The following is a 17,517-nucleotide window of genomic DNA, read 5'->3' as shown; positions in this document are numbered from 1 at the left end:
ACCCATGAAGTGTTCTGCTAAGTACCCAAAAACCTAAATGTTCAAAACCTGATTTTGATGACAACAAAAGCAACAAAGAAATTGACCTTTAGCCAGGCCCAGTGTTAAGACAGCTTGCACTGTGTATGCCAGTAAATGCAGAAGCATTTAGGTTGCTCAGTGGCAAATGCTTTCTTTCAAGTTGATTTTAAATATTTTCTACTTTTTCAACCCATAATTCAGCCTTGCTTTAAGTGGATGCTTAACAAATTATTGGGGGTGGGAATGGAGATAGGATTTGAAGAACTCCCTCACTTTTTAAGGCAAAGAAGTAATTACAAAATAATAATAATAATAATAATAATAATAATGGATTTTTACTAGTCATTTACCATTTAGGCTCCTGCAGAACAGCAGCCTTCTGCTTATATGCTGGGAATAGACCTACTCCAGCCCACTCCCCTCAGCTGCACCATTCCTGGGCCTTTATGTGCTGCGGTTGCACAGAACTCGTGGCCTAGTAGCCTCTCCCTATTCCCTGTCAGCTTCACTCTACCGTGCTATCAGCTGAAAAGTGGACTGTGTTGTAGAAATTTTTTGAAACTACAAATTACATGTAGACACATGACAAAAAAATGAGCCTTACTAATGATCAAAGAAATGCAAATTAACACCAATGAGAAGTTATTTTCACTTACTTAATAATAAAAAAGAAAAGATTGTAATAACCAGAGATGGGAAAGGTTCAGCAAGGCCAGCGGTCCTCCGCACCACCTGAGGGAAGATAAAGGGGAGTGGCTAATCTAAGGTCAGATTTGACAATGGGAATAACATAATGCCCCTGCTCTGCTACTCATTCCTTTTCTAAGGATTCATTCTAAGTAATAATCTGACACATACTTAGTGTTTGTGAACAATAATTTTCCCAAAGTGCTTTAGAATGTAATCTACATAGATGTCCAACAGTGGTTAAGTAAATCATGGACATATGATAGAATACAAACCCATTAAAATTATGCACTTGAGGAATTTTTCATTATCTTGGAAGAAGTAAAACAGAGTGGCTAACTGAATGGGCTTTATGATCACACTTCTTGGGTCTGAATTCTTTCCCCCCCTCTACTTACAAGCTGTGTGATTTGGGAGAGTTGTTTAATCTCTCTGTGCCTCAGTTTCCTTATATATATAAAAGGGAGAAATAATGGTGGTTATAGAGTTAATGAAAGAATTCATTTGGCATGTTTTGCAGAGTGCTTGACACAGCATAAATGCCCAATCGATGTTAGACAAATTAACTTTTGTGCCTCAGTTTCCTCCTTTGTAAAATAGGAATGAAGGTAGTCCTACCTCAAAGGAGTGCTGGTGAAGCTTAAGTGAGTTTATGTCTACGACACACTTAGTATGAACCTAGCACATAGTAGCAGCTATGTTTAGTTGTTTGTACTACAAGTGGTAAGAAATGTTCACATAAAACAGATGCCTAGACAGTGGTCGGCAAACTGTAGCTCGCGAGCCACATGCGGCTCTTTGGCCCCTCGAGTGTGGCTCTTCCACAAAATACCGACTTCTGCGCATGGGCCACGGAGTTTCAATCGTAGTGTACGTGCATGCCCGCACGTGGTATTTTGTGGAAGAGCCACACTCAAGGGGCCAAAGAGCCGCATGTGGCTCGCGAGCCGCAGTTTGCCGACCACTGGCCTAGTAGAATGCTAAGGCTATTTGAAAATCCACATCCTTGCACACACACAGACTAGAAGATATCAAAATAACTGTCTCTTGGTAGAAAGGTTGTAAGTAGTGTTTGGTAATTTACTTTCCCATATTTTTCCAAAATTTCAACAATGAATACATATTACTTTCATAATTTAAAAAGCAAACAACAGTTTTAGAGTTGAAACTTTTTCTGCTTGACCTATGGTTAATCAAAATAATTGAGTGCCCCAAACTTCCTTTCAGTTAATGGTTTTTCTGTATAAAAGTCCTAATTTCTGGTGGTTTGTAGGCAGTCACTTAATATTTCTGTACAGTATAATTGTGTTCAGATTTTTTCTTCAGCTGCATTTGAACAGTGATCTTACTTTATTTTATTTTTTTTTAATCCTCACCCAAGGATATTTTCCCATTGATTTTTAGGGAGAATGAAAGAGAGAGGGAAAGACAGAGAGAAATATCGATGTGAGAGAAACACATTGATTGGTTGCCTCCTGAATGAGCCCCGACCAGGGCCAGGGCTAGAGAGGAGCCTACAACCTAGGTATGTGCCCTTGACTGGAATCCAACCCAGGACCTTTTGGTCTGCAGGCCAACACTCTATTCACTGAGCCAAACCGGCTAGGGCTGAACAGTGATTTTAAACTTTGGATGCATGGTAGACTCATTTGAGGAGATATTAAAATATACTGGTCTTGGACTCTTCACTAAACTGATTCGATCCAAATATAAGGGGGTGGGCCCTGGGCATTGACAGTTTTCAAAGGCTCACAAGGAAATTCTAAAGTACAGCCAGGTGGTGAACGGCAACCTGGAGTTAGGCTGGCATTTATGCCAGACTGTGCTACCATTTCCTGCCTGGTAGATAGTTCTGCCCATGAACAGAGTCAGCCCTGGAAGTATTTCTCACATGTCTGAAGGAAAGACTCCCCTGGAGTACTTTCCAGGGGAGTTTGGTTGAAGCATCATCCTGTACACCAGAAGGTTGCGGGTTCAATTCCAGTTCAGGGCACATGCCTAGGTTGCAGATTTAATCCCTGGTCAGAGCGCATATGGGAGGCAACTGATAGATATTTCTTTTTCATATGGATGCTTTGCTCTCCTTTGTTTTCTCTCTAAAAATCAATGAAAACATATCCTCCAATAAGGATTTTAAAATACACACTGCCGCCTGAATCTTAAGCCATTGACTTCCAGGGGGAGAGATTTGGTAATGTGTGTCTTTACTGAGCCCACATGAGGGAAGTGTGGGAACCGATCTAGAGCCGTGCTTCTGTCTTAGCCACACACTGGGAATACCTGGGGGACCTAGAAAAACGCTGATGCCTAGTTCCCCTCAGGCCTCCACCATTCTAACGTGGTGGAGCTGGGATACTGCCTGAGCATCAGAAGCTATGAAGTCCCTCCAGATTCTAATACGCAGTCATGGTTGACAACCACAGGCAGTGATGATTCTCAAAGTGGGGTGCTGGGACCAACAGTGCCAGCATCACCTGGGGCCCATTAGAAATGATCACTATGGTCCACATATGAGGGAGAGCATGTGGTGTCTGCCTTTTTCTAACTAATTTCACTTAGCGTTATACCCTCAAGATTCATTCATGTTGTCCCAAATAAAATATTTTATTTTTCTTTCATGGCTCAGTAGTATTCCAATGTTTCTATATACAAACAAGAGAAAACAAAAACCAACTGATAGATACAGAGAACAGGTCGGTGGTTACCAGAAGAGAAGAGGGTTGGGGGTGAGCCAAAGGTGTGAAGGGGATCAATCAATTATATGGCGATGGATAATGATTAAACTTTTGGAAGTGATAGTTTGTAGTGTATATAGATGTCAAATTATAATGTCATACACCTGAAACTTAAATAATAATTAAAAATGTACCTTGTGGCACCTCATCAGACCTGCTAAATCAGAAACTGGGGATGGGACCCAGAAGCCTGTGTCTTAGTAACCCTCTTGGATTCCTGTTACACATTGAAGTTTAAGAACCACTGCGACAGGGTGGGGCTGTGAAAAGCAGGTTCTCAGACTTGTTCACCCAGAACTCAGTGGTCTGGACTGAGCTGGGAATGGACTCCCAGTGGCCCAAGACCACACTTGAGAATCAATGCCCTCAGGTTTATCCTTGTTCCCTTGGGCATTCAAAGTTATAAGGGCCTTGACATCTTTCAAGTATAACCAGTGTCCTGATGTCTGTGGGCAGCCTGTTGCTGTCATTCCTAGGCCCTTGGATGGCAAAACATGTGACTGCCTTCCAGCCATAATTAGTGGGATGTGTTTTCTTTAAAATTGACAAGTACTCTAGCAGGGAATCTATTTTTCAAAAGTACTGTTCCACATTTGACTTGGATCACCAGTCACAGAAGCAGTGTGTGCTTCCTCCCTTGATGTAACTTCTGTGCCTCTTATTTTATAGGTTTTATCATCAACCCAGGCTGGCGTGGTCCTCTCAGCACCAAAGTGGTCACAACCATGCCTATTGGAGAAGAGGACAGGAGGTCGGTGGCTTGCTGGCTCCGAGAGACCGAGAAGACCTGGAGGTCAGAGAAGTGGCCCAAGCCCACAGTCTGCCCATCCACATGAGAGAGGGTTCATGGGAAGTTGGAGGAAGGACAGAGAATGTGATGAAGAAGGTGGTTTGGGAAGAAGAGCTGAGAATGGGGGGCCCTGACAAGTGGCAGAATGTAAGCCTGGAAAGCTGGAACCATACAAGGAAATTAGGAAGACAGATGTCTGATGGTGATGGGGAGAAACTGTTTCAAGATCTGTACCCATTCATGCGAGGAGAACAGGTGTTGAATTCTCAAAGCAAAGGGAAATCCCAGTCATTGCCTAGAGTTCTCTCCCCTAAGAGCCTGAGTTGCATGGAAATTCCGTTAAGTGATGGGTATTTACCAGATGTTTCTAGAATGCCATTTTTTCCTCCAGATTGTGCACCGAATTTGGAATCCACAAGGAACCCTGAGAAGGGTGGCTCCTCTATCCCCTTACCATGGCCCAAATTTGGGAGACCCCTCAAGCCTCCCTCCTATGACTCCCACCAACACTCCAGGGCGGGAGTGGAAAACAGCGACCATCTGGACAGCCAACAGGCAGACCTGAGTGTTTCCTACAGGCAGGAGGTCTGCCTGCCCGACTCTGGTTTGGAGCCTCCAGTGTACGTGCCTCCGCCATCGTATAGGTCACCACCCCAGCACATCACAAACCCCTATTCGGAGGATGTGGCCCCCAGGCATGTGTATGATGGTCGCCGTCATCCAACTGAGGAGGCTGCTGCCAGCTTTCAGCTTCCTTCTGGTTCCCTTGGGACTGGAAATGAGTTCCTGAAACAGCCCCATCCCATCACTGCTTACGATGGCTCTGTTCAGTATATTCCCTTTGACGATCCACGGATCCGACATATTAAACTGGCCCAACCCCAGGGTTTCTGTGACAAAACAAAGGTAGATGAGAAATTGTATAGCTCTGGTCCAGTCTCTGCCCCAGAGCCAGCTCATGGAAGCATGCATCATGATGGTGCCGTTTTAAACCCACAGAGCATCATGCCCGCATCAGAGAGAGAGAGAGGCCCTGTCCTTGCCAATCCCAGTCCCCCATGGCTGTGGGGCCAACTCCCCAGGGATGGAGAAAATGGTGGCTTTCCTGACCAGAGAGACCACTGTGTTATGAGAGGACAGTGGCCTGACGTGAGAGGCAGCCAACATGGACAAGCAGAAAGCCAAGTCTCCTCCCCAAACCCACAGGGCGAGAGTACCTGTGAAACCCAAACCAAGCTCAAAAAGTTTGAAACTGGGATTAAGACCAAGAAAAGTTCAAAGAAAAAAATGAACGAGACGATATTTTGTTTGGTTTCTATCCCAGTGAAATCAGAATCACATCTGCCAGATATAGATAGGAACAACAATGACTTAAAACAGAGTGCTGATAAGAAGCATGGGCTTGATAAGAGCCCAGCTCTGCAAGAACAAAGTCTGCTGAGCATGTCTTCCACCGACCTGGAGCTGCAAGCTCTCACAGGAAGCATGGCTGGGAGAACAGAGTTTCAAAAACAAGATCTGGGGGAACCAGAAGAAGACAAACAAACAGATGACCTCAGATTCATTCACCCCATGAAACACAGAGTACTCCAGTATTCTGGCTCGTGGCCAGGGCACCAGTACAAAGATCAGCAAACACAAACCACTTTCACGGAAGAATCCAAAAGCCCGCAGCCCCTCCCTGCTAAGTCAGGAGGGTCACCTAATGCAGTGCTGACTCCAAATTTTCTGGACCCTCCTGCCTCCGAAGCTCAGATGCACACAACGTTAGCTTCCAGTGACCAGAACCAGAAGCCAAATGTTCATCATCTAAAAGGTCAAGTGTCCCTCAACCCTTCTAGCGACAGTGCTTTTTCAAGGACTTCCTTACTCAGAAACCAGGCACCTATGCCAACAGTGGGCCAGAGTCAGCCCTGCATGGATGACCGTGGACGTGGACCCAGTCCTGTGCCCAGAGGCGAGGTGGTGAAGGGGGCAACCACAGGTCCATGCAATAGTCAACAGCTGTTTGGTCAATTTCTTTTAAAGCCAGTTAGCCGTCGTCCATGGGATTTGATAAGTCAGTTAGAAAGTTTTAATAAGGAGCTTCAGGAAGAGGAAGAGAGCAGTCAGAGCAGCAGTAGCAATGAGAGCAGTGAGACAGGATGGCAGCCAGAAGGCCATGCTGGCTGCACACTCAGGAATCTGGGCTTCACTGGGGAGAGCCAGGAAAGGAGAGGGAAGGAACCGCCAAGGGGGGTGGTGCCGGAGGAGCCTGTGTTTAGGTCGGGAAGAGGTAAGAGTAAGTCTGAGAGTTGGAGTGAGGAGCAGAAGCCTGCCACCTGCCACCAGCGTGCTCGTCCTCAGTACCTGGGCCCCTTGCAGGTGGAGGACAGCAGAGGTGAAGCGTTGCTGTCAACACGGGGAAGCCTGATTACAGAGAGGAGAAACCAAGATGTCGGGACAAGAATAAAAGAGCTAGCAGTCAGCCCAAGACCTGTGAAAAGAATAACATCTTCTAGGTCACGTGACACTGTGTCCTCATCTGCTTCAGCTGAACTGAGAGAGCCCCAGGAAGGGCAGGAGCTCCCCAGTGCTGTAAAGTCTGTGGAGCCCAGCCAAGCAGCCCCTCCCACACCTGGTGGTGGGGAGGAGAGGAGCACGGTGGGCCCCCTCTCTCTTGCCAGCAAACCTTTCGGACTCTCGGTACCAGACTTGAGGTCCGTGGGGCTGACTCCAGCACAAGAGTGGAGTGCCAGTAAGTTAGATGGGTCTTCAGGTGACAAGAGTGCAGTAGAAATCCCCCCAAATGAGTCCCTTCAAATGAGGGCTGCGAGGATACTGGGCATCGAGGTGGCCGTGGAGTCCCTGTTGCCGGGCGCCAGGAGAACAGGACATAACCAGCCCTCTGAGCCTGATGGCAGTGCCCGAAGGTTGGTGTCCCCTAGGGAGGAACCAGTGTCCAGTCCAGCACAGCCAGATGAGCCCACAGTTTCCAATGATGCCTTTTATGGCAGGAGAAAGTGTGGCTGGACCAAAAGCCCTCTGTTCGTAGGGGAAAGGGACAGTGCCCCGCAGGCTCCAAGGACTTCTGAACTCTCTGGTGTGGACAGGGTCGTCCCCAGCAAGGCCACTGACCCAGAGTCTCAGCCCAGTGACTTGGAGTCCTTCAATCACAAGGGCATGGGGACAGAACCACCCTTCAGGTCCACTTTGTTCCATTTTATAGAAAGGGCTCCAAATGTGGCAGGATCAGAAAAGAGGCTCAGAAGTACTTCCAAAGTGATTGAAAGTTTACAAGAGAAACTGGCTTCCCCCCCCAGGCGAGCCGACACTGACCGCTTGATGAGGATGAAAGAGGTGAGCTCCATGTCTCGGATGAGGCTCCTGAACTCCCGGAGCACTGACTCCGTGGAGGATGCTGAGGAACTGAAGGCTGAGAAGGGCCCAGGAGCTCAGCCAAGAGGCCTGGTGTCTCTGACCACTGGGGACCTGGCCCGGAAGGTGGGAAATACATTCTCTGTCTCCAAGAGCGCCCTCTCACTGGAAGAAAATGGGCATCTGGAACCAGGAAGGGAGAAGAACTTGGATCGGGACTTCTGGTGCCCAGGTGAGGAGTCAGGCAAGTGGCAGGTGTTTGTTTGTTTATTTTTTAATTCTCACAGGAGGATATGTTTAGAGAGAGGAAGGGAAAGAGAAACATTGATGTGGGAGAGAAACACAGATGGAAGTGTCACTTGGTTGCCTCCTACACATGCCCTGACCAGAGATGGAACCCGCAACCCTTTTGGTGTACGGGCTGATGCTCCACTCAACTGAGCCACCCGGGCAGGGCAGGCATTCAGTATTAATTTGGAATCCTCGGAGCATGAAAAAATACTAGGTTGATGGATAATGAAAATTTGCATATTCAGAAAAGATCAAATTGACCCTGCAAATTATTATACCAGAAGATTTTACAAAATATTATCTAGAAGTTTCCTGAAAAATCAAGATCTTGTAGTATATTTTAAATGACTGTCTTTATAGAAATTACATAAACTACTATATCAAATTATCCATATAAACAACATACTGGGCCCCTTACTGTGATGAGGTGAGTCAATGAATTATTCTAAAGTTGGTGCAGACACCTTGAAAAATCTTGTAAGAGACCATAGCATTTGTGCTCTGTACTCTCTCCTAAAATAATAGGCATTCACCCACATAATCCTCATTGCTCTTTATTAACCTTGAAAGAAAAGATATGCAAGTTGATTAAATAAACTACTGCCCACATTTCACCTTCCAAATTCCTTGCCCTTCTTCCCATTTTTATCTGTTTTCACTACCACACCATTTATGAAACTTTAGTACACATAAATTAACAGTTTTCACTTTCTCAACACCCACCCCTAAAAGTCCACTCATTAACTCTGTTTCTTTAAAGGCCCCTAAGTTCTGATTTTGAAATCCCAGGCGACTCAGTTTGGGCAACAGCATTCTGCAGGCGTTTGGGCCTCTCCATCCTTTCACCTTAAGGTATCTTGAGAGCCTTCTCTGTTTCATAAAGCCAGGGCAGGTCCCCAGTGACAGCAACAGTGATTTTCCTCGAACACAATTTCATCATCTCAACTATGACACAAACAGGCCAGGAGAACCCTTGGCATCTCTGTTTCAGACACTTTCTTCAGGGGCTGGGGATTATCAATTATGTATTTAAAAATGATCAGATGAGTTGAGGTAGTTATCCAAATGTCTGTATCATAAACCACAGACTGGGGGAACCTTAACTCATTAATTCAGACCTTTTCACAGTAAGCTGAAACTGTGCCCCCTGAGATGAGTGTTACCCCACTACCCTAGGACCCCAATCTGACCTCCTGAGCCAGGCCCCTCCTCCTTCCAGTTTGCCCCAGCGGGATGGTTCCCCACCCTGCTTCTCTGTTTTTTATTTTGAAATCCAAGGGTGTATTTATTTATTTACTTTTCCATAAGGAGAGATGTCATCTAAACATCTCCCTTTTCAGAGTTCAAAATGTCAATATTTCTTTCAGCTTCTTTTTACTTGTTTTGAAATAGGTTTGAACCTTGTGGTGATTCTTATTTATTTTACCCATTTTCCCAATCTCCCATCCCCTTTGTTAACCATCAGCTTGTTTTCTATATCTGTAGGACTGTCTCTGTTTTGTTTTCGGTATTCATTTGTTTTTGTTATTTTTAGATTTCACATGTAAATGAAATAATATGGTATTTGTCTTTCTCTATCTGACTTATTTCATTTAGCATAATACCATCTAGGTCCATGCATGCTGTCACAGTGGCAATATTTTATTCTTTTCTATTGCTGAGTAATATTCCATTGTATATATGTACCACAACTTTTTTATCCATTTATCTATCAATTGGTTGCTTCCACATCTTGGCTACTATAAATAATACTGCAGTAAACATAGGGTTACACATATCTTTTTGAATTAGTGTTTTTGTTTTCTTCAGATAAATACTCAGAAGTGGAATTGTTGGGTCATATGGCAGCTCTAATTTTAATTTTTTTAAGAACCTCCATACTGTTTTCCACAGTGGCTGAAATATATTTTATTGATTTTTTACAGAGAGGAAGGGAGAGGGATAGAGAGTTAGAAACATCGATGAGAGAGAAACATCGATCAGCTGCCTCCTGCACATCCCCCACTGGGGATATGCCCGCAACCAAGGTACATGCCCTTGACCGGAATCGAACCCAGGACCCTTCAGTCCGCAGGCCGACGCTCTATCCACTGAGCCAAACTGGTTTCGGCTGATCTTTTTTTTTTTAATGGCAACCATTCTAACAGGTGTGAAATGATATCTTGTTGTGATTTTATTTTGCATTTCCTTAATGATTAGTGATGTTGAGCATCTTTTCATATGTCTGTTGGCTATCTGTATGTCCTCATTGGAAAAGTGGCTAGTTAGGTCCTCTACACATTATTTCATTAGATTTTTTATTTTTTTTGGAGTTAAGTTGTCTGAGTTCCTCATATATTTTGGATACTAACCCCCTGTCAAATGTATCATTTGTGAATATGTTCTCCCATTCAGTAGGTTGCCTTTTCCTCTTGGTGATGGTTTCCTTTGCTGTGCAAAAACTTTTTAGTTTAATATAGTTTAATGTGTTTACTCTTTCTTTTGTTATCCTTGCCCAAGGAGATATATCAGAAAATAATATTACTAAGAGAAATGTCACATAGTTTACTGCCAGTTTTCTTTGAAGAGTTTTATGACTTCAAATCTTATATTTAAGTATTTAAATCATTTTTACTTTTTTATATGGTGTAAGAAAATGATACAGCCTTATTTTTGCATGTCTCTGTCCAGTTTTCTCAACATAACTTGTTGAAAAGACTATCCTTACCCCCTTGTATATCCTTGCCTTCTTTGTCATAATTAACCATATAAGCAAGGATGAAATCCAAGAATTTAAAAGTAGATGGAAAAGATCACTTGTTTCAGTTAGAAGAATCCAAATATTTTTGTCAAACAAAAACATCTACTTGGCGCTTTTTAAATTTTCCCAGAAATGCAGTATGATTCTTAGGAGTGTTAGCCAATGTTGCTCTGTGCCTTATGCAAAATGCTACATGATTGAAATAACTGATTTGTCATGGCCTTCTTTGACCATCTCATTTGACAAATTTGGTCTTTGCTGAGGACAAGAACCTTTGCCATTATGGTGGAAAAATGTTACATGACCCATTTTTGGGGCTGTGGGCATTTATTAGGCTTCAGCATAATTCCTCCTCTCCTTTGCCCCCCAAAATATGCCCACTCATGTGTAAGTGCTAGTTAAGAAGACATTGTAGCTTTTAAGATGAGTTTCTTTATCTATAAAATTAGGATGATTTTATCAGTCCTACCTCATCCTGAGAATTATAAGGACTTTAAAATAAGACAAATCCTATTAAAATAAAACACCTGTTTGTAAAGATTTCTATGTCCCAGTCTATGGCCACATATTACAGGTAGTATTTTATAACATAAAATTTCTAGTTCAATAAAGCACTCCCTTAATTTTAGCTTACCATCTGACATGTGAATGGGATGGGATAGGTATCTGAAAACACTTAGATAATGCCAATTTTAATTTTATTCAGTCATTAAAAACACCTCCCCTGTGGCCTTTTTTTTTTTTAACCATAGTTACTAACAAGTAGAAGTATTTTTTTCTTCTCTTCTGATGTATTTGTTAATGTATAATAAAATGACCAAAAATCTGAAGGCAGAGAGCAACTTATGATGACAGACAGCTACCCCAGGCATTCTTAAGTAATTGCATAGCAGGACACTACTAGGGAAGTTTTCTTACATGTGCAGTGGCCCAGATGAAACTCCATCGGCCTTTCATGTGATGGCCATCAGGCCTCAGTATTCAAATTAGTTCTTTGGAGAGATCATATGACTGAGGTAGTAAAATTTTTCACAAATTTTAAATTTTCTCTTCAGTGTTGCTTTACAAATTAGAATAAAGCTTTGTTGCTGGTAAACTTGGACTTTGTTTTACTTTTGCTAAATTTTATTTTATTATTCATTTATTTTAATCCTCAGTGGAGGACATGCTCATTAATTGATTCTAGAGAAAGGGAAAGGGAGAGAGAGACCAAGAGAGAAACATCATTGTGAGAGAGAAACATCAATTGGCTGCCTCTGGTATACACCCTGCCTGGGACTGAACCTAAAACCTAGGTATGTGCCCTGACTGGGAATTGAACCCAAAACCTTTCAGTCCATGGGTCAGCGCTCCAACCAACTGAACCACATTGGCCAGGGCTTGCTAAGTTTTATTTTGAATACAAGACTCCTCATCTCTATCCCCACCCCACCCCTGCCTCCATCACCCCAATGTATCAGAACTACTTCACTGCTCCTAAATGCACAGCCCACTCAAATTTAGATTTTGTTATGGAATTTCAAAATGAGAATATACCATGTTTATCTATAAGTGCTTCCCCCCCCACACACGACCTTCCAGAATTTTATTATCTATTTATCTATGTGGCATTATAGTACCTATCATCATGAAGTGTCTTTATCTCAGTTTAAAGATGGGCATTTCAGCTAACATCTTTTCAGTGGGCTTTTGGGGCACTGGCTAAGAAATCAGCAGCTCAAAACTAAGTCAGGGAACAGAATGCTATCTCCACTAGATGGATTATGTTCCAATTCACAATGTAATCCCAGGCACAGATAGTGTTCCATTCACTTCCATATATCCTCTTAATGTGCGTGTGGAGGAGAGACTGCCTCAGGGCTGCAGTGAGGAAAATCTGGGAAGGTTTGGTGAGGCCACATAATGGTATTAGAAGGCTAGACATTAGCACATCTTTAAGGGGGTGGTCACATGTGAAATATCCCCTGGGGCAGGCTTAGTGACTTCTCTTCACCTAAACATTGCCCACAGGAGCCAGGATTCCAGCTCCTCAGAGAACCTCTCTGTTCTCTAGACCTGGCTGGCAGTGTGGTAGCCCTGTCGCATGTGGTCCTGAGCACTTGAATGTGGCTCATCCCAACTGAGATGGGCCATACGTGCAAAACACACACCAGAGCTCAAGGCGTAGTACAAAAACAACCTAAAATTTCTCAATTTTTATATCAATTACCTGTTTAAATGATATTTTGGGTCTATTTGGTGAAATAAAATATAGCATTAAAATTAATTTCCCCTGTTTCTTTTTATTTGGTTTAACGTGGCTACTGGAAAATGTAAAATAATATTATGTGGCTCCTTTTTAATGGACCCAGATGCTCCATGACCTGAGGAAGGAGCCCATGTTCTTCAGAATTCTCTTCCACTCTGTCTTTTGGCCCCTAACTTCAGCAGTGGGGCTCTGGAGTGCAGGCACGTTCTGTGGAGGTGTCCCCAAGTACCTGGCCCTGAGGGCTGGTCAGTGCCCAGGCCTATGTGATTTGAGGCCTCCCAGATGCTCAGCCTCTTCCCCACCTCTCACCAGCTGCAGTGCACCCCTTCCAGAGCCGCCATACGTGACCGCCCACCTCATTCTCAGTGGGGAAGGAGACCTCTTTGCTCACAGGCGGTCCCTATCAGAGTCAGCTCCCGGTGAGGCTGGTGCAGCGCAATAGTGGCGCTCAGCTGTTAACATCCTCTCGTCCCACTAGATGGTGTTCTGGGTAAGAAATCAGAAGGCACTGGCTCTTGGGACTCCGCTGGCTTTAGTCTGATGGGCAGTTAGTGCAGTGAATCACGTTTGAGGAACAGCAAACTCCTCTTCCCAAATGCAAAGACTGCCCTATTGGTTCAGTGTCAGAGTCGGAGTGCTCTAGATGCTGTCTCGGTTGTCACAGTTGTGGCTTCGTGCAGTAAATATGTTGTAGTTGAGCAGGTGTGAGGAAGAGGTGCTGCTGGAGACACTGGGATCTGTGTGGGCTCATAATACAGTTCTCCAGATGACTTGAGAAGTGATTGTTTGTAATACTTCTTATAACTATCAAATTGTACCATCCTTCCAGATTTCTTATGTATCCTCTCCTAAAAAGTTAGAAAACCTTTGAGCTGCTGTGGCAGGAATTTCTGACCATAGGAGGCAGATGTGTGAGCTTCAGGTTTGCCTGGACCCAGAGATCTGTGACTCGCAGGTGGTCACAGTCAGCATCACCGGCTGCAGCACTAAGGACAGGTTAGGGCTGCTGCTTGCTGTTTTGTTTTGTTTTTGTGGTGTCCCGTCTGGGAAATCTAGGACATCTGGGCCCAGTTTGGGATTTTCCAGTGTGGGCTACAGAATGGGTCCGTGGGCAGTCCAGACTCATACCTATGTGTGGAAAGGCCCAGAAGATTTGTGCTAACAGGCCTGTGTCCAGCCCTGGGCTGGCTGGTGGCAGTCAGAGGCAGGAGGCCAAACAGTCAGGATTTCTGGGTCCTCAAGCTTTCCGGTGACAGCATTCGGTCATGAAGATGCACACAGCAAAGCAAACTTTCATTAGAATTGTAATTTACCAAAAAATTTAAATAATCCTTGGTATCAGCCAAGCACACCACTGCTGGTTAACAGACATCACATTTAAGGTTGGTTATATTTCATTATGAATAGCAGGAAGAGACCATCAAAATATTAAGCAACTCACATTTTTCCATTGGTGATCATACATGTCCCTTTAAAACAGCTTTATGATGACAGTTTTTCACTCAGTGAAAACAAGATTGTTGAAATAGATTTTGCTCCCTAAACATATTTATCTGTGGTCTGAGGATCAGACAGGAAACAGACCAGTTGAATATTCCACTAATTTTCTTTTCTATCTTTTTTTTTTCTTTTTTTACAGATTCGTATGACCCTAGCAGAGTGGAGCGGGTGTGATGAGATGCCAGTGAAGTGCATCCACCATAGTTGCAAATTGAGTGTTCTGTATCAGCTGGAAACTGCTGGCTGTTAGTGCTCTGTGGTATCACTACCCCTGCTACCAGGAGACTCGTCATGCCTTCAGAATCGCTTTGTGGAAGTAAAGAAGTAGTCCATTGAAACTATCTGTTTTTACAAATGAAGAGTTAATACCTGTGTTTAGAAGAGTCACATGGACTCTCCTGCATGATGGATTTAGCCAAACTGGTAAAATGTTTGGTGTTAATCTGCTTCTGTGACAATTTGAACATGGACAATAGAGTGAATGATTTTTGAAATGACTGTGAATGTCATAAATTCCCTTTCACATCTCCAGGGCCTATGGTCCATGCTCATGTAAAGGAATTTGGGACAGCGTTTCTGCACTTTGAGTTTAGGGGAAATGTGAATGACTATATCTGATCCATTCTAATCAATTTGGCCTTCTGCTGCTGGAAGTAACTTCACTTATAAGTAACTTGCCATCAGAGACTAAAAGCAATATCTTTTTAAGTTCCTAAAAGATTAAAACTTACTATAATGTACTAAGAATATTATTTATCTTGTAATGAAATATTTTGCTCGTTTGCAAACATGCCATGTCTGCTTTGCACTCAGTATTATCTATTTTTATTTTCTGTATGGACGTTTAGAAATTCTTTATATGAAAAATAATTGCTGGTTTAAAATAGACCATTTTAACAAAGTAACTATATTTCTTTTTACAAAAATGCTATTTTTCTATGATGTAAACAGTTGTTAGGTGGCAGATTTTTAAGGGAGTTTTATTTTATTTAAGAATCTGTATCCCTTTGTGTGAGAGAGACCCACAGAGGGTTCACATCTGCTTTAAAGCACATATCCCTTACCCACTCACAACTTGGCTATTTTTATTTTATCTTAGAAAGAGATCTCAATACAGGATTAAATAAACTTTTCACAAAAGTTTTTTTTTTTACAAATATAACTATAAGGTTATATGTGAAAATAATCCTCTCAAAACCAGCCAATGTCCACAATTTTTGCTGCCATATCCACTAGAATTACCAAAAAGTGTAGTTTCATTTTTGTATATCTATGGGGGTCTGCCCTGAGACCATGCTTTTCTCCCCCAACTCTTTAAAAATATGTATTTTTATCTAGAATGATCCTTACTTAATCTCTGCATATTTTAAAAATGTGCTAGAGACATATATATGCCATTACAAAAGTATTATGAGGCCTATGTATTCTACTGTGTTTACTATTGCATTATCCTGCACAAAGTTTATGCATTTTTATGCATTTGTTCCTTCTTTCTAAGTAAGGTATTCTTGTTAGCTAACATTTCCTGAATGGGTTCTTGTCTCCTCCCTTCTTCCCTTTCTCCCTCCCTCCCTTTTCTTCAGTTCCTTCTTTTTCTTTTTCTTTTTTAAATCTCTCTCTCTCTCTCTCTCTCTCTCTCTCTCTCTCTCTCTCTCGGCTTTTTTTCCTTCTTTCCTTTTCTCTCCCCCCCCCTTTTTTTTTTTTTTTTTTTGAGAAACCACCTGATCTATTTTTAGACATTTCAGATTCCTAAAATGTGAATTGTTGGGTGGTCTGCAATTTGGCCCTAAAACAATTCTGACTGGGCTTTCCTGGCCTGCTTTTATCTGTAACATATGATTTTATTTCATAAGAACTTCATGTATTTGGACTGTAATAAACAATACAGGATCTAAATAATTCTGAAAAATCATTTCGAATACACTTATCTGTAGTCTTGGTTCCTACCTATTACTCATAGCCACTTCTTTCCTGATTTTTGGCTTTTGTGAAAAGTTGTAGTAGGCTCTTGTTTTCACAACACAAAGAGAAGGGCCAAGTGTCTGCTAGGCATAGCTTAGATTGTTTTTCCCAGGAAAAATTTAGTGCGTAAGAGGTTTATTACTCTGTCATGGTCAGTGAATCACTTAAGTAATCTGGTAGAACTAAATGAGGGCGGTTACATGTTTCCCTCTTTAAATGCAAGTGAAATGCATATATCTGCATATGTTTATATATATACATATATATAAACATATATATATACACATATATACATATATATAAACATATGCAGATATATATGTACATATACATATAGACACATACATATATACATACATATATTTGAACTGTGTTCTGACTTCCTTCTAAATTTTGTTGATCCCATATAAAGACTTCTTTTAATGAAAAGAATTAAATTTTCGTTTATTCCTCACGAGAAAGAGAAGAATCCTAAAGAGAAAAAAAATTAATGTACCTTATGTTTGATACTTTTATTTTGTTTTATTCTAAATTATTATAGTTTTCTGAAACCATTCTGAATTTAGTTGAAATTATCAATATTTATACTTCTAACTTTCATTTCTGGATTCCAGCTTGAATATAGGAACTTTGAAAATTTGACTTTTAAACTTGTGTATTCTAAGATAAATAATACAGTCTAATCAGAAATAGCTTTCCCAGAGGTTTTGAATTTAATGATAGTTATTCTTTTATTACTTCTATTGCTCATACATACATACCTCTTTGTTATTAGTTGTGGCTGAAATTTTTTTTGTATTTTGTATTTGTCATTGTTTTTCTCATATGTTTGACTAACTTTTGGTGTTTAATAATTTAGGGCTTATAAAATTAAATTAAAAGTTCTAATTTTGACCATTTGAACTAAAAATTATATGAGGAATTATGTATGAAATGTATTTGTATTTCTTAATTGTAAAAGTAGGGGAAAATATTGGTATATAGCTCTAATTACTTCTTTAAAGAAAATTTCTGAATGATTGAAAACCAAATATCTTTATTAACATTTTCAATCTTTCGTTTCTGCAAACCACAGAAAACTTCTTAGAAGTACAGCCCCTGACTGCAGGTTCAGAATCTTTTCCATGTAGTTTCTAACTATTTGGGTTTCTTTTTTAAAAGTCACTTAAAAATGTGTCTACTCTGA

At 41.8% G+C, this 17,517-nt stretch overlaps 1 protein-coding gene across 5 annotated transcripts in view; it reads left to right on the top strand.

Annotated features, from left to right (window-relative positions):
* The window catches only part of KIAA1462 (KIAA1462 ortholog), a 42,040-nt gene extending 27,014 nt beyond the window's left edge, over positions 1-15,026 (top strand). For 4 of the 5 annotated variants that reach the window (XM_014548007.1, XM_014548006.1, XM_014548005.1 and 1 more), the window contains exons 3-4: positions 4,113-7,834; positions 14,509-15,026. In XM_014548007.1, the coding sequence (XP_014403493.1) occupies positions 4,113-7,834; positions 14,509-14,543 (3,757 nt within the window). In that variant the 3' untranslated portion in view covers positions 14,544-15,026. The remainder of the gene's footprint in view (positions 1-4,112; positions 7,835-14,508) is intronic. The other variant, XM_005876544.2, reaches the window with a different exon arrangement.
* Positions 15,027-17,517: the final 2,491 nt, after the last annotated feature.

The sequence above is a fragment of the Myotis brandtii genome, unplaced genomic scaffold (genome assembly GCF_000412655.1).
Source record: "Myotis brandtii unplaced genomic scaffold, ASM41265v1 scaffold49, whole genome shotgun sequence".
Classification (NCBI taxonomy): domain Eukaryota; kingdom Metazoa; phylum Chordata; class Mammalia; order Chiroptera; family Vespertilionidae; genus Myotis; species Myotis brandtii.
This window is presented reverse-complemented; position numbering and strand designations above follow the sequence as displayed.